The sequence below is a fragment of the Malassezia pachydermatis genome (genome assembly GCF_001278385.1).
Source record: "Malassezia pachydermatis strain CBS 1879 chromosome Unknown scaffold4, whole genome shotgun sequence".
Classification (NCBI taxonomy): domain Eukaryota; kingdom Fungi; phylum Basidiomycota; class Malasseziomycetes; order Malasseziales; family Malasseziaceae; genus Malassezia; species Malassezia pachydermatis.
The window spans coordinates 169,387-188,261 of record NW_017253141.1 but is presented as its reverse complement, the minus strand read 5'-3'; the positions used below and the strand labels follow the sequence as shown (position 1 = coordinate 188,261).

The 18,875-nt window shown below is 55.2% G+C and overlaps 14 protein-coding genes across 14 annotated transcripts; 6 read left to right on the top strand and 8 right to left on the bottom strand.

Moving 5' to 3' along the window:
• Window positions 1-131: 131 nt before the first annotated feature.
• On the top strand, window positions 132-1,505 carry Malapachy_3808 (hypothetical protein; the record flags this gene model as incomplete). Its single annotated transcript, XM_018138267.1, has 1 exon — window positions 132-1,505. One exon carries the CDS (start codon window positions 132-134, stop codon window positions 1,503-1,505), a length of 1,374 nt encoding a protein of 457 aa, XP_017991767.1.
• Window positions 1,506-1,517: 12 nt separating this feature from the next.
• Malapachy_3753 (ubiquitin carboxyl-terminal hydrolase isozyme l3-like protein) lies at window positions 1,518-2,210 on the bottom strand (the record flags this gene model as incomplete). The annotated part of the gene is made up of 1 exon (XM_018138212.1): window positions 1,518-2,210. The coding sequence occupies one exon, from the start codon at window positions 2,208-2,210 to the stop codon at window positions 1,518-1,520; it is 693 nt and encodes a 230-aa protein (XP_017991953.1).
• A 150-nt stretch (window positions 2,211-2,360) lies between these two features.
• Window positions 2,361-3,443, top strand: Malapachy_3781 (uracil-dna glycosylase; the record flags this gene model as incomplete). The annotated part of the gene is made up of 3 exons (XM_018138240.1): window positions 2,361-2,990; window positions 3,017-3,256; window positions 3,285-3,443. 3 exons carry the CDS (start codon window positions 2,361-2,363, stop codon window positions 3,441-3,443), a joined length of 1,029 nt encoding a protein of 342 aa, XP_017991604.1.
• Window positions 3,444-3,476: 33 nt separating this feature from the next.
• On the bottom strand, window positions 3,477-4,205 carry Malapachy_3798 (carbonic anhydrase; the record flags this gene model as incomplete). The annotated part of the gene is made up of 1 exon (XM_018138257.1): window positions 3,477-4,205. The coding sequence occupies one exon, from the start codon at window positions 4,203-4,205 to the stop codon at window positions 3,477-3,479; it is 729 nt and encodes a 242-aa protein (XP_017991749.1).
• A 369-nt stretch (window positions 4,206-4,574) lies between these two features.
• Window positions 4,575-5,158, bottom strand: Malapachy_3800 (hypothetical protein; the record flags this gene model as incomplete). Its single annotated transcript, XM_018138259.1, has 5 exons — window positions 4,575-4,606; window positions 4,645-4,660; window positions 4,853-4,961; window positions 5,000-5,020; window positions 5,064-5,158. 5 exons carry the CDS (start codon window positions 5,156-5,158, stop codon window positions 4,575-4,577), a joined length of 273 nt encoding a protein of 90 aa, XP_017991582.1.
• A 129-nt stretch (window positions 5,159-5,287) lies between these two features.
• Malapachy_3757 (Alcohol dehydrogenase like protein) lies at window positions 5,288-6,478 on the bottom strand (the record flags this gene model as incomplete). Its single annotated transcript, XM_018138216.1, has 4 exons — window positions 5,288-6,177; window positions 6,208-6,266; window positions 6,296-6,378; window positions 6,407-6,478. 4 exons carry the CDS (start codon window positions 6,476-6,478, stop codon window positions 5,288-5,290), a joined length of 1,104 nt encoding a protein of 367 aa, XP_017991949.1.
• Window positions 6,479-6,610: 132 nt separating this feature from the next.
• Window positions 6,611-7,120, bottom strand: Malapachy_3799 (hypothetical protein; the record flags this gene model as incomplete). Its single annotated transcript, XM_018138258.1, has 2 exons — window positions 6,611-6,847; window positions 6,884-7,120. 2 exons carry the CDS (start codon window positions 7,118-7,120, stop codon window positions 6,611-6,613), a joined length of 474 nt encoding a protein of 157 aa, XP_017991753.1.
• A 407-nt stretch (window positions 7,121-7,527) lies between these two features.
• Malapachy_3812 (hypothetical protein) lies at window positions 7,528-8,315 on the top strand (the record flags this gene model as incomplete). Its single annotated transcript, XM_018138271.1, has 2 exons — window positions 7,528-7,707; window positions 7,743-8,315. The coding sequence occupies 2 exons, from the start codon at window positions 7,528-7,530 to the stop codon at window positions 8,313-8,315; spliced, it is 753 nt and encodes a 250-aa protein (XP_017991960.1).
• Window positions 8,316-8,639: 324 nt separating this feature from the next.
• Window positions 8,640-9,314, top strand: Malapachy_3777 (rer2-cis-prenyltransferase; the record flags this gene model as incomplete). The annotated part of the gene is made up of 1 exon (XM_018138236.1): window positions 8,640-9,314. The coding sequence occupies one exon, from the start codon at window positions 8,640-8,642 to the stop codon at window positions 9,312-9,314; it is 675 nt and encodes a 224-aa protein (XP_017991867.1).
• Window positions 9,315-9,601: 287 nt separating this feature from the next.
• Malapachy_3795 (phosphoglycerate mutase-like protein) lies at window positions 9,602-10,963 on the bottom strand (the record flags this gene model as incomplete). The annotated part of the gene is made up of 1 exon (XM_018138254.1): window positions 9,602-10,963. The coding sequence occupies one exon, from the start codon at window positions 10,961-10,963 to the stop codon at window positions 9,602-9,604; it is 1,362 nt and encodes a 453-aa protein (XP_017991570.1).
• Window positions 10,964-11,103: 140 nt separating this feature from the next.
• On the bottom strand, window positions 11,104-12,276 carry Malapachy_3796 (putative protein kinase; the record flags this gene model as incomplete). Its single annotated transcript, XM_018138255.1, has 1 exon — window positions 11,104-12,276. The coding sequence occupies one exon, from the start codon at window positions 12,274-12,276 to the stop codon at window positions 11,104-11,106; it is 1,173 nt and encodes a 390-aa protein (XP_017991571.1).
• A 341-nt stretch (window positions 12,277-12,617) lies between these two features.
• Window positions 12,618-13,658, top strand: Malapachy_3773 (mitochondrial ornithine carrier protein; the record flags this gene model as incomplete). The annotated part of the gene is made up of 4 exons (XM_018138232.1): window positions 12,618-12,646; window positions 12,676-12,793; window positions 12,832-13,519; window positions 13,630-13,658. The coding sequence occupies 4 exons, from the start codon at window positions 12,618-12,620 to the stop codon at window positions 13,656-13,658; spliced, it is 864 nt and encodes a 287-aa protein (XP_017991863.1).
• A 283-nt stretch (window positions 13,659-13,941) lies between these two features.
• On the top strand, window positions 13,942-15,307 carry Malapachy_3775 (isocitrate dehydrogenase (nadp+); the record flags this gene model as incomplete). The annotated part of the gene is made up of 4 exons (XM_018138234.1): window positions 13,942-13,948; window positions 13,983-14,068; window positions 14,100-14,165; window positions 14,201-15,307. The coding sequence occupies 4 exons, from the start codon at window positions 13,942-13,944 to the stop codon at window positions 15,305-15,307; spliced, it is 1,266 nt and encodes a 421-aa protein (XP_017991869.1).
• A 202-nt stretch (window positions 15,308-15,509) lies between these two features.
• Window positions 15,510-18,722, bottom strand: Malapachy_3790 (six-hairpin glycosidase; the record flags this gene model as incomplete). Its single annotated transcript, XM_018138249.1, has 1 exon — window positions 15,510-18,722. The coding sequence occupies one exon, from the start codon at window positions 18,720-18,722 to the stop codon at window positions 15,510-15,512; it is 3,213 nt and encodes a 1,070-aa protein (XP_017991568.1).
• Between the last annotated feature and the right edge of the window lie 153 nt (window positions 18,723-18,875).

The following is an 18,875-nucleotide window of genomic DNA, read 5'->3' as shown; positions in this document are numbered from 1 at the left end:
ATGCGACTAGGTCGCTTGGGCCTGCGTACAACGGCCTGCGGCACCCCGTACCTGTGGGCCCGCTACGCGTGTATGCCAGGACGGCCGCGACGTCATCGCGTGAATCGTACCTGTCCTACGCATCGAAAATCATGTCAGAGCCTGTCGTCGAGACGTTGGTCCTTGTCTCGCGCATTACGCGAATCCTCCTAGGCTCAGTTCTAGCCGTCGGCGGAATAGCGCTGGGCGTGTGGGAAGGCATGCATCAGTACGTCGAATACGTCGCGATGCCCAACGCTGCCGCGACGGCGGCAGTCACCGGGCCCTCGACAGAGAGCGCCGCCGCCATGGATCTTTTGGGCTTTGATCAGGATATGCGTCTGCAAAACAGGCTTGTCATGCCCCATACCGATCGACGTCTCGGTATCTTTGGACGCCATATGGTGCGCAGCGCCTGGATGGCGGAGCATTGGGGCGGTGGCATTACACCTTCGGTGGTGTTTGGGCGTCACCAGGTGGACATGTCGAAGATGCATGAGAACCAAGGCTGGCGTATGGCCGAGCAGTTCCTGCTCTCTGCGCTGCATGTCGCTGACAAGCGCCGGATCGCCGTGCCAGACCTGGCGCAGATAGACAGCGCGCCGTTGGATCCCACAGCCATTCAGCTGGAATTGTGGCTCGCCGACGTACGTGAGAGGATCGGGACACGAGCATCGCAGCACTTTGCCTCGCTTGCCTACGAAAAGCTGTACGATGCTACAGGCGGCACAGGGGATCGACCTTTGCAGATCTGGGTCGCGCAGCGTCTAGGCCTGCAGTGTGGGCAGCAAGGCCATGTGGACGATGCGATGGCATGGCTGGATCGGGCTATGAAGAGCAGCGCGCACACCACGACCGCAGACGCACGCGATGCTCTCCTAGCGCAAAAGGACCTGGCTCTGTCGCCCATTGCACAGCGATCCACGCTGACGACGTTGCAAGCCGCGGCTATGATGCATGTACAGCAGGCACAGCAGTCCCCCGATGAGGCTACCTCCCACTTGACCTCAGCGTGGCAGACACAGCTCGCGACATGGCGCCTAGCCGAGCAGATGCAGAAGCAGACGACCGCCGCTACGACAAACTCGTCGGCGTACCAACTCCAGCAGCTCTGGGCGCAGCAAAAGCAGGGACTCACAGCTATGCATTTGGCAGAGACACAGTACGCATTATCGCAGCACACGGCCTCGTCACGTCTTCGTTCGCTCTGGCGCTGGGTACGACGTGATCCGTACTGCGATGCACATCCATCGGCCTATGTACCTACATGGACCGAACCTGCTCTGCGCGGCACTCATATCGCAAGCCGGCAATGGCTTTTGTACGCACGTCACCAGGCACGACAGGTCCAGCGTCGTCTGGAGGCACAGGCATGGAACGGGCACCCCGCTCTGCAGTACGTTGCGCACCAGCTGCTGCGCGACGCGCGGCAGACAGACAAAGAGGCACAGGCTATGCTGCGAGCCTTGGAACGTGCACATACATAGCTTTCTACATACCTACATCGACGGACCCAACGCCACGATGGAGAATTGCACCTGCTCAGGATCCTGCGCCATGTAATGCGCACGAATGAAGTGCGCAGCAGCGGGCAGTAGGCCATCAGCAGGTACATCGTTCGCACGGATCAACGGCCCCCGACGTCGGCCGTCCAATTCGACAAGTTGGCCAGTAGGACTACGTACCAACGCCACGAAGTGCAAATTCACATCGTCCTGCGCATCCGGCGCCTCTGTCTGCCCTTGCTCTGCCACAGCAGCATGCGCGGTAGAGAGCTCCTGGCTCGCTTCTAAAAGACGCGAGCGCTCCTCGGGGGCCACATGGCGCGCACGCGTCAGCAGTTTGGCCAGCGGCGTGTCTGCGCCGACAGCGTCCCACGCCCGGGAATTGGCAATGGCATGCAGGAGGCCAATGGTCCCACAGGCATTGCCGATGGTCTGAGGAAACCACAGCATATGGGCCACTGGCATCGGTGGATTCATATCTTCCTGCTCACGCTGTGCTTCGCTGCGTGACGTAATCGGATAGAGAAGGAGCACGGCCTCCGCAGGCTGAGGGACCATAGCTAGTAATTCATCATCCAGACCAAACACATCGTGGAACGTATATTGACTCGTGTCCAGGCCCAGCTTAGTGCACCAGGCGGCAAATAGCGCTGGGTTGGCCTCGAGTGGCACCCACGGCGAAGGCATAGTAATGGACCCTAGCCAGGTACCGACGCATGGACCACACGTCGCCCCATCTGAGGTCACGTGTAGGGTGACGGCGGTCGAGCCGCGACGCGTCGCGCCCCTGGCATGCGTCTCGTAGGACGCGTAGCGTGGCCGATAGGACGACGTGCCATGTCGAGTCCCTCTGCCCCGAAACGAGCCAGGTCGCCCAGTCCGGACGAATTTGACGAGTTCGATACCAGCGCGGATGATTTGATTCGGGCCGTCGAAGAGACCGAGGCAAAAAAGCCGCGCGTCGCTTCACCTCGCCCACCGCAGCAGACGACGCTAGCACCCAAGGTGAAACCGACGGCATCCTCCGATGTGCCTGTATATACGCACCCATACGCTGGTACGAAAGACGACCCATGGCTTCTGGAACGCACAACAATGAATTCCGCGTGGTTCCAGCGGCTGGAGCCAGCGATGCGGCAGGACTCTTTCTTAAAACTCAAGGCGTTTTTGGACGTGGAGAAAAAGGCCGGTAAGACCATCTACCCACCGCCCCACCTCATTTACAATTGGTCGCGCATGACACCACTTGAGACCATCAAAGTGGTGATTGTAGGGCAAGATCCATACCATCAACCTGGCCAAGCTTGTGGCCTCTCCTTCTCCGTCCCTATGGGGAAGGCCGTGCCAGCAAGTCTGCAAAACATTTACAAAGAGCTAAAGGCAGAGTACCCAGACTTTGTGGCACCGAAGCATGGGTGCCTCGATGGATGGGCTCGGCAGGGTGTGCTTCTCTTGAATGCTTGCTTGGTACGTTAGCGCTGTACTTACCACAGACGGTCACTGCAGGGGCGGCAGGATCGCATCACAATCGCGGGTGGGAGCCTTTTACAAAAGAGATCTTGAAATCTGTACTCAAAGCAGCGTCAGGGACTGGCGGCGGACCCCTAGCTTCGATGTTTGCGCACCAAAAACAGGATCAGAGCGCCTCCGCCGGCGGGCCTCACAAAGGTGTGGTTTTCCTAGCATGGGGCTTGCCGGCAGCTAAGACGCTGGCTGACGCAGGTATCACAGAGGTGGGTAGAACGCTGACTGACCTCGCAGAAAACGCCCAACGTGCTGCTGCTCAAGTCGCCGCATCCATCGCCACTGAGTGCACACCGTGGCTTCCTAGGCAATGGCCACTTTGCCAAGGCCAATGCATGGCTCGAGGAGCCCACACGATACGGCAAGGGAGGTGGCATTCGTTGGAACGATTTATAGTCTATACAGTATAAATATGCAGAATCACTGGTCTTACGCGTTCGGCCTCGAGTCTTTCTCGCCTTCCAGGGGCGGAGGGCGGACCATAATGTCAAGATCCAGCAGACGACCATTATGAATATTGTGGATCCACCCGTGGATCGTCACGCGCGGGTTGACCTTGCCGTTCAATGGAGACACCTTTTGGTTCCAGTTGTCCTGCACGACCGGGTGGTTCACAATGTTTTCAATTTGCTTGCGCACGCTAGCCTCGGTCAACATAGGAAGCATATGGCTCTTTAGCGCCTCCTCCGACATGGTATGACGCTCACGCACACGCACACGCAGGTACCTAGCCAGCTCAAACAAGGGGGAGAGATGGCGAGTGAGCGCGGAGGTCGGCATAGGCTCAAAGTTGTCATCTTGCTCCTCGACAACCTGGTTGATCGCCGTGCATACACCACCACAACTTGTGTGGCCCACAACAATAATGTGCTCCACTCCAAGGGCCTGGACAGCGAACGTTAGCGCGCTCACGGCACTATCGTCGTGCGTGTGGAACTGGTTTGCAACGTTCCGAAAGACGAACAGCTCGCCAGGGCGGGCATTGCATACGACACTCTCTGGCACACGTGAATCACTGCAGCCAATCCAAAACACTTTGGGATGCTGTCCTTCACGGAGGGCCTGGGCAAGTTCTGGCTGCTGTGTGACAAAGTCTTGCGACCACGACGCATTACGGTCCAAAAGAGAGTCCGGAACAGCTCCACGGAAAGGCTGCATGATGTGCTGTGAAGAGGTAAGGGTACGGGCAAGGTCTAGCGAAGCACTGCGCTGAAGATATGGAGCTGTTTGTCTGAAGCGAGTGGCAGTGCCGTGACGTGCTGCCAAGCCAAGGGGGGCGAGTATTGTGAGCAATTCGCTAAGCGGACGCTTGGCAACCATCTATTTTATTTAAACCGACGGTGCTATCTTTTGGGTTGAAAAGCCGCGTGGACCAATGGGGCTTGCGCAGAATGATGCAACTCGGACATTTTAAGGCGTCGAAAGGCCACGCCTCTCGCCTCCCAAAATGGAGGCTGGCCATCAATTCGCTTAAGAGGATTGTGTTGGCGTAGGCGATCTAATTCATGACATAGAAAAACTATGGGTTTAGAACGGCTTATCGCAGTCGGGTGTCTTGTCTGTATACGCGTCAATACCCCATGCATATACCACATACCCTCGTAGAAGAAAGCCTAAAATACAAAATGCCAAAAGTACCACCACCACGCCGAAAGGAAAAAAATGTACAGCAAGCACGCGATAAGAAGATAGGCACAGACGAGTTAAAAAAAAAAACATCATACCATAGCAAAATACCAAACAGCGTGTGAATAAGAGCGCACTGTTAGTACCACCGCTCCAGCAATGGATTAGCGTATACATACCACCGGCGACTTCACCAGAACATCCTTCTTGAACAGCGGGACACCGCTAAGAGCAAGTGTCACAAAAACACCACCCGTGAAACCCCAGAAGAAGAGCGAGGGGACCCACCTAACTGGTTAGTATATCGCATTAGCAAGGATACGCACTTGAAGGCGTACTGCGCATTGCTACATCATGTTAGTCTATCCGCCCAGTCACAGAGATACGTACTAAGGGCCGACGTGAGCCTGGAACACCGGCTTCTGGATAGCGGCGCGCGAGGTCGCGCGGAAAGCAGCCATGGTAGCAGGCGAAGCACGGAACATGATGATCAAGTCGCAGTCACAGACTAGAACCTCGGGCAACGAGGGAGCGACGCTCGCGATCTCGAACGTCGGTGCCTTCGGCCGACACTCGCCGGAGAGGACCGGCTCTCTACAGAGACCTATGTATGACTAAGCGACCTCCTTCTCCAGATCCTGCTGCAGGACAAAGCGATAACGAACTGAAATGTCAGTAGAGATGTACGCACCATCACCCTTGGCAACGCGAGCCACTGCCTCAGAGCAGTCCTTCATTTCGTAGAGCTCAATCCAGGGCTCCACCTTCTTTTCAGCCGCTAGCTTCAGCATGCTGAGAGCCTCCACCTTGCTACCAATATGACTGCTACCCAGCAGGGCCCCACGCATAGCGAGATCCTGTACGCGCAGCTTGATCTCATCTTCCGGCATACCAACACACACGAGGCGGCCACCTGTCTTCAGGCAAGATAGCATGCCCTTGAGATCCACAGAAGCCGACGACGCCGTATTGATGATGAGATCCAGAGGCTTGTTGGAAAACTGCTTGAACCACTCAGGGTCCTCCTTCGTGGACACAAAGTGTGTGGCGCCCATCTTCAGAGCATCCTCCTTCTTGCGTGCAGAGTGAGAGATCGCAATGACCTCCGCACCCATGGCCTTGGCGAACATCACACCAAAGTGACCGAGACCACCAATGCCCACAATGCCGACACGCATACCAGGGCCGACGTTGTTGCGGTAGAGTGGGCTGTACAGAGTCAGACCAGCGCACATCATTGGCGCAGCATGCTCAGACTTGATGGCGTCAGGGATCGGGAATACAAAGCCCTCAGGGACACGGATGTTGGACGAGTAGCCGCCCTGCGCAATGCTGCCATCGGGCCACTTGCAGTTGTATGTGTCCACCATATAACCAGTGCCATCACCGATGCAGTAGTTCTCGTTGTCGGTCTTGCATGGGTGGCAGTTGTTGCACGAGCCTACTTGCGCACCCACGCCGACACGGTCGCCCACCTTGATGTCCTTCACGTTTTTGCCCACCTCTTCGCATGCGTCAGCATTGTATCACGTACTTGTTACTTTGCCCACGATTTCGTGACCGGGGATCACGGCTGGTACATTGAGAGGGCCCCTATCGGTAAGCATTCGCCAAGCACGTACCAGCCGCCTGAGATCGTGTGCAGGTCCGAGCCACAGATACCACAGTGCGTGATAGCAATATCAACGTCAACGTCGCCAGGTGTCTGCGTCGTAAGTCGCTATAGCACCTACCTTCAGTTCAAAGTCGATGACTTTGAAGTCTGTCCAGTTCTTAGTATCCTCAATGGCGTATCCGCGAGGCATAGTGGTGAATCTAAACGGAAGCGACTTGCGCCATAACGTGTGCACAGGTGCATAAAAGTCAAACGACACGTGAATCTACAGAGGCACTACAATGGCTTAATGTGATTGGCTTGTTCATCCTCTATCGGCACTCTATCGACGGCGGCCATACACGCTCTCAGAACGCGTGCGGAACGCGTCTATCATGCTGCCCGACAGCTTTTCAAAGACTTGCCCTGCAATAGTGGCATAGAGGGGGTTGGAGAATGCAAAAGAGAGGGTGAAATTCACCTCTGTACGAGGGAAGGACGCCGATGGGCTCGCAGGAAGAGGTCGGAAGCGCCATGCAGTGCGAAGTTCCTGGAACAAGGGCGATGGCTTGGCCTTGGCCTGTAGATTAGGATACCTTCTTTTTCGTAGACGTACCAATACCCATTCATTCGGCCGCATCGATACTTCACTTACGTAGCTTTCACGGAGAGCCGAGAAGCCAATCGTCAGCTCGGCATCCACTATTTTTGATGCGCCCTGGTCGTTCCTTCGCGCTTCGGAACTTTTGGATGGCCCAAGGACGCGAGAGCCTGTGCAGTATGGGACAAATTGATTGTAGGAGTCCACATCAGAGACAATGTCGTACAGCTCCTCAGCTGAGTAGCTGGTCATGGTCAATCGTATATCAGTGTACATACGGAAGTATGACTGTCTCTTTGAACTGTCGTGGCGTATTGTTGTTTCCTTGACCCAGTAAATTAGGAAGAGTCAGGAACTGGCGGGAAAGGGTATGCGTATAGAATGGCAGGGCCGTGGGCGCGACACGGACGGTGCATCCATGCTGTAGCAGACTTGGGTATATATGTGTGGGTCGAGTACGTATGGACCTGCTTACCGTGCTCGCCGCTTGAAGGCCCACCTTGTGCCCCACCATCTTGGCACTATGTCGGTAGGTGTTGGTAATGGTCTCTAGCCTGACGTACAGCGAAAATGGGCCCCTTTCTCCACGTGGCAAGCTAATCCAAAATTTTGGACAGCTCTGCAGGTTTTTTTGTCTGTGCCTTTCGACCCGTACACCGATGCCTCTGAATACATCAGAGTACCTGACAAAGCAGGGATGGAGCGGGCACGGTACACCCCTAGACGGTGAACGAGGAAGGGGACTTCGAAAGCCGATCATCATCCCGCAGAAACGAAACTTGGGCGGCGTGGGTCAAAATCGTGATCGCGCCGTCGAGTGGTGGGACGATATCTTTGCGGTACGTATCTGACAATACACACCAACACAATATAGGCCGGTGCGAAAGCTCTTGCAATAGGCCCCGCGGCGAAAAAGGAGACTACACCTACTAATTCCAATGTACCACGGCGAGCTCTTTCCACGCTAGCAAAGCAAGAGCACGCACGACGTATGCTGATGAGCAACTTTATTCGCGGCGAAGTAGTTTCAAGCATGTCTCTTACAGAAGAGATGGACGAAGAGACCAACGTTGTCTCGATTACATGTACTGCTACCACAACTGAGACGACGCAGCAGGCCCCTGGCTCGATTGACGACACTCGCACATCAGCAATCGTAAAGGAAGTCGACACTGATACTGCTGCATCTACCAAGAAGAAGAAATCTAAATCGTCTGACAAGAAAAAGGCTAAGCAGCGGGACGAAAAGAAGCCGAGCAAGTCGAGTAAGGAGGAGAAACGCAAGAAGAAAGACAAGAAGGACAGGAAGAAGAAGAAAGAGAAAAAGGCACAAAAGTCGTCTGAAGAGCCCACGGATACCCTTACGAACAAGTCGAAGCGCAAGCGCTCCTCCGATACCTCAGGGAAGGACAGTACGAAAAAGCGCCGAAAGGAGGCAGCTACATAGCCCTATAGATTCGCACCTCCACAACGAAGGTATTGACTGGTCTTGAGTTTGCTTTCGTTTTTTTTTGTAGTTGGAAGGTGCTAGGGGATGGTGGATGGCGCGACTTGCTTCGTCGATCCGCCTAAACAAAAGGCTGATAAACCTGTATCCGAACAAGAGCTACGGCACAGGGTGCTTGGTGGCTATAGCGTCGAGAATACAGCCCCACAACATAGTGTGCCTAGCACGCTTGCGTTCAAGCTATCGGCGGTATGGGAGGCTTGCTGCGACACTGTGTTGCGGATAGCCATCCAATCTCTTTCACTAGGCCCTCTACCACGGCACATGGCCTTTATCATGGATGGAAATCGGCGCTGGTCTCGAGCCAATGGGCTACGTGTCCAGGAGGGTCACCATATTGGCTTTGAAACGCTAAAGCGCGTCCTGGACCTATGTCTTTCGCTCAAACGGATCGAGATTGTCACCGTATATGCTTTCGCGATTGATAATTTTAAGCGGGATGCATCCGAAGTGGACGCGCTGATGGAATTAGCCCGCACACGTCTACTGGAGCTGTATCACGAAGGAGAGTTTGTGGCACGATATTCACTACGAATTCGTATAGTCGGACAGCGCGATCTTCTACCTGCAGCTGTCCAGGAAACAGCAAAGCGCGTCGAAGATGCGACGCGAGACAATACAGGGCCCACACTGAATATCTGCATGCCCTATGCCGCACAGCATGAGATCAGCTGCGCTGCCTCGGATGCTGCCCAAGAAAGCCGCCCTATCACCCAAGAGACGCTGGCGTCTCATCTAATGGTACCAACAGACGTCCCCATCGACATTCTTGTGCGCACGTCGCATGTATCCCGACTGAGTGACTTTTTGCTCTGGCAATGCAACGAGCAAACACAGCTTCACTTCGTGGACGAATACTGGCCCATGTTCGGCGCTAAAGAAATGCTATACATTCTTCTGTCGTATCAACAGGCGTGTACTAAACGAACAGGTTGTTAGAGGTTATATGGCCAACATATCCTTGCGCCATTGAAACATGCGCTCCATGCCAGCAAAGTGACACCGTCTGGTTCTTCTGGGCCATGCATGAAGATGAGACAATGTAAGGCAAACGCATTGTCACACCGATGAATAGGCCGGGTTCCTGGATGCTGACAACAAAAACGAGGGGGACTGATACTCCTTGTTTCACACTCTCTCCACACAGTACGTCGCTGGAGGATGCGACGAAGAACATAGGGGACAGGTCATCTTGTATAATAGTACACTTTTCTTACACATGGTGCTTAAAATGCACCGCACTCTTCCTGCAATGTTAGTCCCTGCGGATTTTCCAATCGGTCCACCACGACTTCGCGAAAGGCTTCTAATGTACAAAATTCAGGGTGTCCTGGCAAATGCTTGCCGGCCGCACTGCATCCTGGCAAATGAAGCTCTGCATCACCATACCGGCAACGAACATAGTGGTCCGAAATTTGGTCGCGATGCGCTATTGTAGACGCATTCTTATCGCGGAACAATTCGAAACTAATGCCTGCGGAGAACGCCGGCCAGTTCCGATTGAATACATCCAGCGTATGTAAGAGTCCGACTAGCGTCACGTCGTGTCCCAAGTACAGACCTAGCCGCAAAGGATCACAATCGCCCAGCGTCACGCGCCGTTCCATTTGGCCATAGAGACTGCTGAGGAATGGTCCCATGGCCATACGGCGGAACTTGCGTCGCTCTTCTAGATCCGACGACTCATACCCACCAAACCACTCTGCAATCACCGCGTCCTCCATAAGACGCTGTACGGATTGCTCTTGCAGTTCAGGTGGGACAGAAATGCCATGCACAAGCGCAGAACGAAGGGTATCAATGAGTCCACTAAGCTTTGGGCCTTGGTCCAAGCGCGGCAAGAATCCACGGTCCATAGGCGCCACAATACTGTCCAATGCTGCCAGCTTGGGGTCATAGAATTGCGCTGCTGCCTTCTCAAACTTGGTCATCAGCGCCGCCAACTGCGGGCAGGTACGAGAATTGGGCACGAGATCTTCCTGGAACGGATCTCGAAGCAGTACCTTGGGTGTGAACCTACCCTCCTGGCCCACCTTGTCGCCCAACAAGCCCACAATCACCTGATCCAGGCTCTGCATGGTTCGATTCACATAGGTGCTTCGGAAGTACACTTGATTTGCATGCTCGTCCGACATGATCGACGGCAAGAGATGCTCCGCCTCGACGTACCGAGCCCGCAGCGCCTGGCCGATTCGGAGCATGGACATACGTCCACGATCTGTGAGCTCGCCTAGCAAGCAATCGCCACTGCTTCCGACATGAGGACTTTCGCCATGAGGGGCGTACTCAATGCGTCGCTGGATTCGAGCGAGGCCAGGCTCCACGCTGTCCATGTCCTCTTCTGATTGCCGCAACACAGCCTGTCGGAACTTGTGCGAAGTATGACACATGTTCCATCGCTTGGGCAGCGGTGGCTCTGCAGTAGTCAAGCGACGACGCACGGGGGTTCGTTCGCCGTGGCGCAAGACATAAAACACCTGAAGTAATTCGAGATGGCTAGGCGGATCGAGCCAGCCTAGTGTCGATGACAGTCTCCCACGGTCTTCAGAGCTACATACACCGATAGTATCCAGGCTTTCGTCTTCCATACGCCGCCAAGGAGGGGGTTTCCACACCCACAGCAGGAAAAAAGAACTATCTTCGGCCCTTGTCGACGACCGGGTCAGCTGCGCGCACGATGACTAAGCATATCCATCATGTAGTAATGTATCTATGAGACAGTTCGCTATCAGGTGGGGCGCAGAGAGACACTTGCGAGCGTGCCTGGCAGCTCGTGGGTGCCCTCCCGGTATAGCAAGGCAATGCTACACACAATCGATACGAATAGAACAGCGACTGTGCCCAACACAAGAAGCGTCTGTGACGACACATCTTGCTTCTCACACGCCGCACCGGCCCAGTTCGTCGTCCGGCCGTTCTCCCGGGTCGAGCCACACTGGCACCGCCAGCACATCTCACCGCCCTTGGAGCTCTGAATCGCTTTGCCGTGGCCATGGCATTTGTTCGTTGCCTTCTCCAGCTCTTCCCGCGAAGCTGGGCATGACGGAAGTTGGCCCATTGGCATCTCTTTGTCGTCGTTGGAAGCCGACGTCGGCATGGTCGCGATGAACGGCTCCAACAGGTCAGCTTGCTGCGAGAGTGGTGCCTGTGCCCGGCGCTCATGCGTTGTAGAAGCATTCTCACTGGTGTGAATGAGCGCCAATTTGGCACCACTCAGGCGTTCCACGCGCTCGAGTAGCGCTTCCAGCGTGCTCTTCACTTGCTCCTTCGCTGCCTTGTATGTCTTGCTTTCGCTTCCAAACTCGCGCTTCACATCCGCAAGAGCTTGAATACGTGCGCTGCCCAGGGCCTGCAAATCCATGTCGGGGCCACTCACCAGGCTTGCGATGTGCGCCAACTCGGCCTGAAGGCGGTCCAACGCACTGGCACTCTTCTCTTCATAGTCTGCCCAGCTTGACTGCACGCCACTCACAGACGACGCATACAGCGATGCCAGCGCATCAAAGCTCTCCTTCGAAGGCGACAGGTGGGCAGGAATCTCGTGGGTAGCCTTGAGCGTGCTCGGGAACAAATTCTCTTCACCCTGGAGGCCATGGAAGACCACAACGACATTGCCATGCGAATCTTCTGGCTCAAAGAGCATCTTGGCATCGTATTTCACAGCATCACCTGACAGATGGTGCCAAAGGTTTGGCGATTCTGCCATGGTGTGCTCAGCATCCATCCACGTCGCATCGGCAGCGTGGAGATGGTGTGAGAGAACGCGGTGCGCTTCCGGCGCCGAAATCACTACAGGTTTGCCTGTTATATGCCCGCAAGAGCTCATCATAAGGGTCGTCTGCGCTAGCGCCCATGTAGGCACCGCCAGCGCGGCGATCGCATACCCAAAGAGCGAAGGCATGACGTATCGAGTCCCAACTCAGAACAGCAAGTGGGTCTGTGTGCGATGTGACGCTGCCACCGCTGCTGTAGGCAGGCGGGACTTGAGCCTTTGTCGGCCGAGCTCCACATTTTTTTGAGACGTCGTTCGAGAACAGCCAAGCGTGCAGCAGGGTCTTCGTGAAGCCCACGCGTCATCGAGCACAGATCTGCTGATCGTCCGATGTCTGCTCAATCCACAGCGGCACCGCTGGTGGTGGAGCCCGAAAGGGCAGAGCGGTTACATCGTGCTACCAAGGATATCATGTTTGGCTCGGTACGTACCTTGCAGTGGTAGTCTCATGTGGATCGCAGTTTGCTGGCATGATCAGCAAGATCATTGAGCATCCTTTGTGCGTTACTTCATCATCCAGGCTTACAGCAGCGACTTGGTAAAAGTCCGACTACAGACGCAGCCACATGATGCGCCGCATTATACTGGCGCGCTCGATTGCTTCCAAAAGACCATTCGATACGAAGGCGTCCGCGGTCTCTTTCGGGTACGTGCAGGCTGCATTGCATGGCTTATACAACATAGGGTGTGTCCATGCCTCTCTGGGGTGCGACACTAGAAGATGCCGCGCTCTTTCTCACATACAACCAAGTGCAAAGTGCCCTTTGCTGGGCGCATGGCTACCGCGATGCGTCCTCCCTTGCCATGTCTGACTTGGCTATTGCGGCAGCGGCGTCAGGAGCCATGGCTGGGCTGGTGCTCACGCCTGTGGAACTCATCAAGTGTAAAATGCAAGTGCAGCGTATGGGCGCTTCGTCGACCCTGCCTCCTCCCAATGCTACCACACTAATCTCTGAGACTGTACGACAATCTGGTGTGCTTGGCCTATGGCATGGTTTGTCTGGTACGCTGTTACGAGAGGTTGGTGGTGGTGTGGCTTGGTTCTTGACGTTTGAAGTGGCTACGCGCAAATTTCTACAATGGCGCCAGCAATCTACGCCTGACAAGCTACTGACCAAATCGGACCTTGGAAGCCTTGAGTTGGCTACAAGCGGTGCCATGGCTGGTGTTCTGTACAACGTAAGCCTTTTCCCAGCGGACAGTGTCAAGTCTACTATGCAGACGGAGCAGGAGCTCTTAGCACATGCCGGCAAGGCCCCATCAACCCCATCAGGTTTCTGGACTACATTCCGACGCATCTATGCTACGCGTGGCCTACGCGGTCTCTACGCAGGTGTGGGTGTCACATGTTTACGGAGTGCTCCGAGCAGTGGTACGTATCATTGTGATATTTTGCTGACAGTTTTCAGCTCTTGTATTGTACGTATAACGCATGGGAGAGCGCCCACTCACATTGTTACAGCCTCGTGTATAACAAATTAGAACAAGCCGCGGAGGCTTACGGTTTATGACATAGATCGGATTTGTAGGGTTTACCAAATGGCACGTGCCAAGAGCATGCACAAACCCAAATTTGAGGGATGCTTTTGCTGGCGCTCGGGGACTGGACAAACCAAGGCGTTGGCGCAAGTTGTCGCCTAGTGAATTTTTTTGGGCGTTCCACCTGACTGCAACTTGCCTTCGCATATGTTCCATCGTTTGACTGGAGCATCAGCATCGTATACTCGTCGCTTCGCTCCGTCTTTTGCATTTAACCTTCCTACCAAAAACCTTACTGCTACCTTTTCTACCTCCATGTCTGGTACGTATCTGAGACTTGGCGCTTATTCTGGCAGCTTCGAAGATCAAGGTGGCCAACCCTGTGGTTGAGCTTGACGGTGATGAGATGACCCGTATCATCTGGAAGAAGATCCGTGAGGATGTATGTATATTGGGCTCGACTTATATGACAGCTGATTCTTCCTTTCCTCGATGTCGACCTGAAGTACTACGACTTGGGCATCGAGCACCGTGATGCTGTATGTATGAAGTTTGTGACTTTACTAACTTCTAGACCGATGACAAGGTGACTGCCGATGCCGCTGAGGCCATTAAGAAGTACAAGGTCGGTGTCAAGTGCGCCACCATCACGCCTGATGAGGCTCGTGTGAAGGAGTTCAACCTTAAGAAGATGTGGCTCTCGCCGAACGGTACGATCCGCAACATTCTCGGTGGTACCGTGTTCCGTGAGCCGATTATCCTCGAGAAGGTCCCGCGCCCGGTGCCTGGCTGGACCAAGCCGATCTGCATTGGTCGTCACGCTTTCGGTGACCAGTACCGCTGCCGGGACTTTGTTGTTCCTGGTAAGGGTAAGCTCACTATCTCGTTCACGCCGGAGGACGCGAATGCTGAGAAGATCAGCATCGACGTGTACGACTTCCCTGAGCACGGTGGTGTGGCCATGGCCATGTACAACACCACAGACTCGATCGCTGGCTTTGCGCACGCCTGCTTCCGCATGGCCATTGACAAGAAGATGCCGCTGTACATGAGCACCAAGAACACGATTCTGAAGGCCTACGACGGCAAGTTCAAGGATATCTTCCAGGAGCTGTACGACAACCAGTACAAGCCTGAGTTTGAGAAGCTCGGTATCTGGTACGAGCACCGTCTTATCGACGACATGGTGGCCCAGGCCATCAAGGGTGACGGTGGCTTCGTCTGGGCCTGCAAGAACTACGACGGTGACGTCCAGTCGGATGTGCTTGCGCAGGGCTTTGGCTCGCTCGGTATGATGACCTCGGAGCTGATCACGCCTGACGGTGACATGATCGAGAGCGAGGCTGCCCACGGCACTGTGACGCGTCACTACCGTGAGCACCAGAAGGGCAACGAGACCAGCACCAACTCGGTGGCCTCGATCTACGCCTGGACTCGTGGTCTGATCTTCCGTGGCAAGCTGGACGGCAACCAGGACCTGATCACCTTTGCCAAGGCGCTCGAGGAGGCTTGTGTGCACAGCATTGACGTGGACAACGTCATGACCAAGGACCTGGCCCTCTCGATTCACGGCAAGAACATGAAGCGCTCGGACTACGTGAACACGTTCGAGTTCATTGACCACGTCAAGAAGGTGCTGACGGACAAGCTCCAGGCCCAGGGCTTGTTCTCGCATCTGTAAGTCGTGAGACTACGGTGATTTATAGGCACACTTTTTCGTAGATGAAAAAGTCTAGCCACCATCATCATCCCATGCTCCTTATGTTGTCATTCTCTTTGTGGCGACAAGCAACTTCGCCAAAATAGTTTTTAAAATCGTCTTTTGAATGAATCCCATCTTACATACAAAACAAATGGCTATGTCCCGAACCGTTCGATTTTCCTTACATGATCCACGTCAGTGCTAGCGCCGAAGCCATGGCCAATGCCCATGACATCATAGCCGACGACGAAGCGAGGCCGCCCAGCGCGCCATTGTCCGTCGAGGTTGTGGGCGCTTTGATGGTGCCGTTGGCGCCGGTCGTGTTGCCCGCATAATAGTCACGACGAGCCGCCGACATCAGAACCATGAAGGCAAGACTCTCTGTCGAAGTCGGGCCAGGCGCCCCGGACGAGAGCTCATTCACAGTCTGGATGCCATTGGTAAACGAGCTAGCCGGATCCAGCGCAGTGGACAGCGTCTTGTACGCATTTTCCGCGGTGTCAATGTGCGCACGACGACCTGGCTCCATGCTGCCCAGACGGAACGTCGCGTATGACATGAGAGCCGAGCCACTTGCATCGAAAAACGACGTCGAGTTGTCCACTTCATTGTACAGCAGGCCAGTGTTGCGGTCCGCATAGCCATAGGCCGCCTCTATGATTTCGTCCGCCCACGCAATGAGGTCATTGTACTGTGTCGTCATAGCCTCCGCCCACGGACTCTCGCGAATAATCGCAGCGACACGCAGCAACCCAGAGGCAGCCCAGCCATTGCCTGTAAGCCAAGCACGCGGATCCACAGGGCGTGGCGGCGCATTGGGCGGGCGAGCGACCAACTGCACAATGTGCTGCCACAAGTTCAAACCGCCACCCTCAGCACGACGCAACGCATTGCGCTGCAGTCGCAGCTGATCGTACCCAAGCTGGACCAGGCTCTGGTTGTTCGACAACAGGCCATACAAGGCAAAGAAGGGGGGACCCATGTATGCCGAATCGGACCACAGCTGCACGTCATTCAGCGCAGCACGCTGGCTGATGGCTCCATTGCCTGCACGCGATACATTGGTGAGCAAGTAGTTCAACTGCCTTTCTGCCGCACCGCTAAAGAAGCCATTGGGGTTCAGTGCGTTGTTCTGAATCTCGTTGTTGACCCAGGCACCGATCAACACACCCTCACCACAGCTTGACGAATCCATCGACGCACCTTGGCCCATCTGCTCATCACCGGTAATCTCACTAGCCAAACGACCCGAACGATCCTGCCCAGATACACTCTGGCTCGCAAGACGCACAAGGTCCACAGGGTGGTCACTCAAGCTCAGCGAGTTCGCATCGGGGTACACGCCCTTGTCCTTCTTTGCAAAGACACTCCAGATCGGGTAGTAAAACTCAATTATCGCAGATTGCATAGCACCCTGCTCCCACGACGCACGCTGCGATGTCTCAAGACCACTGATAGCAATATTAATCATCGTCATGTTCGTAGCCGGTGCGTCACCCGAGTTCGCGCGGCGCGTAAGCATGGCAGCATGGTGATGCATAGGCGACGAGTACGCTTGCACACTTGGCGTTGCACACAGCAACAAAAGCATACTAAGCATAGCCGGCGTCGCAGCTTTGACCTTGGTCGCACTCGACTTGAGACGCTGGGCCAAGCGCTCACTCGCATCCGTCGCGGAAATCGTGTTGGGAAGCATACCTGCCTCCTCCGCTGAGCTCGGGGCAATGATTACCAACGTACCGTTGGAACGCATCATTGCTACATCGCCTGTCGCATGCCATGGCGAAATCGTCGTATTGTCATGACCCGTGGCAGTGAGAGTGTAGCCACGAATATACACTTCGCCCATAGGGTCGTCTGGCGAGTCTTTACGCAGCATCTCGATCGCCGCCGCATGCTTCTTGACGGCCGGCGTGTCATCCACGAGCTTAAGTTCCAGAGACACAGATGGGGGGCCCACCTGCGCACCAACGCACTTTCCGGAGCTGTCATCCACCGCCTGGGGCGCAAACACTTGCAGGTCAAGCATATTGGACGTAGAGACAGGTGCTGTGACCAACGACGCGTGACCATTGGACGCCATATGTTCTGGCAGGTACGCATGCATTACCGGCACACCGAGGTACAGACGTAGCCCATCAAGTAGTGACTGCTCTGCTGCATGTCCGTTGCCTACCAGCACAGCCGCCCGAACATCTTCCAGACCGAGACGCACACGCAAATCACGGCATACCAACCGGTCCAGGATACGTCCCTTGGGCAAAATTCCGCTGCGCAGCAAATCCATATTGATACGACGCATCAGTGCATGAAAGATCGAGCCTGTGGAGGGAATCCAGAGACTCTGTTCAATGCTCTGCGCACCGTACGTGCTGAGGTATAACAGTGTAGGACGCAGAGACCGCACGCGCGATACCAATTGCGTCGATGGTTCCACCGCAATGCCTGCCCCCGTGTATAGGGCCGTGAGCAGCAACGAGACGTAGGCAGGGGCAGGCACAGAGCGTGCCCACATCGCATCACTCAGCATTACATCGTTCATAGTAGGAATGTCATGCGCCGGGTACTCACTCAACCAGGCCGTCACACCAGACGTCATGGATGTCTGTGTCGTGTCGACCCACGCACTGCGCCCATCCCAAAACGTCGCGAACATCTCGGCTCCCATCATATCCAAGTCGTAGCTCTGAAGACCAGTGACCTCCGGCACCTCTGGCACGTCATGCTGAGTCGATGCACCTGTCACGTCGTCCCATTCCACCACCGTCTGCTGGATCTCACCATTGGCTCGCGCCACAACCAAGCCAGCTCCCTTAAGAATTGGGAGCAGAGGTGTGTCGATGCACACCACAGCGGTCTTGGCCAGATCGATGTCCTGGGGCAGCGATGTAGGCGCCTGGCCAGGGGGGATGACCAACGTACGCCCCTTTCCACAAACCGACGAAGCCACCAAAGCGATAAGCGAGTGCGACGTATGCAGAAGGCCACACACCACAATAACCGGTGAGTCTGTCTTGAGCAACGTGCATACACCATTCATAAAGTCTACAGCCTGTGCTCTAACCTCACTGTTGCTGAGCGAGCTATCCAGGACATGACGAGTATGCGACAGCTCCTTCCCTGTGGCACCACGCGCAAGGAGCGCTGCTACCGTCGGAACAGAGCGCTTGGGACGCATAGCCAAGTCAAATCCGATCTGTGCATTCACATTTCGGTAGACTGGCGACTCACGCGGCAGATGCACAGCCGAGGCCTCCGATTGCCGCTGAAGAATCAACGGATTCAGCGCAGGTGTATTCAGGTACTGTTGCACCTTAGCATATACGAGTAAGGCTGCGATGAGGGCAATTAATACCAAGGAGCCCTCATCCACCGTGACACCTGGCAACCCCATCGTTGTTGAGAGAAATGAACACACAATGTACTCATAGGGCTATGCACGGGTGGCTCTCTACGCAACCTATGCAACTTGTAAGGGGTTACATCGGGCTGCAACTAAATTGCGCCTGCAGCTGATCGGGCCAATTCTGCTCCACGTAGATGTTGT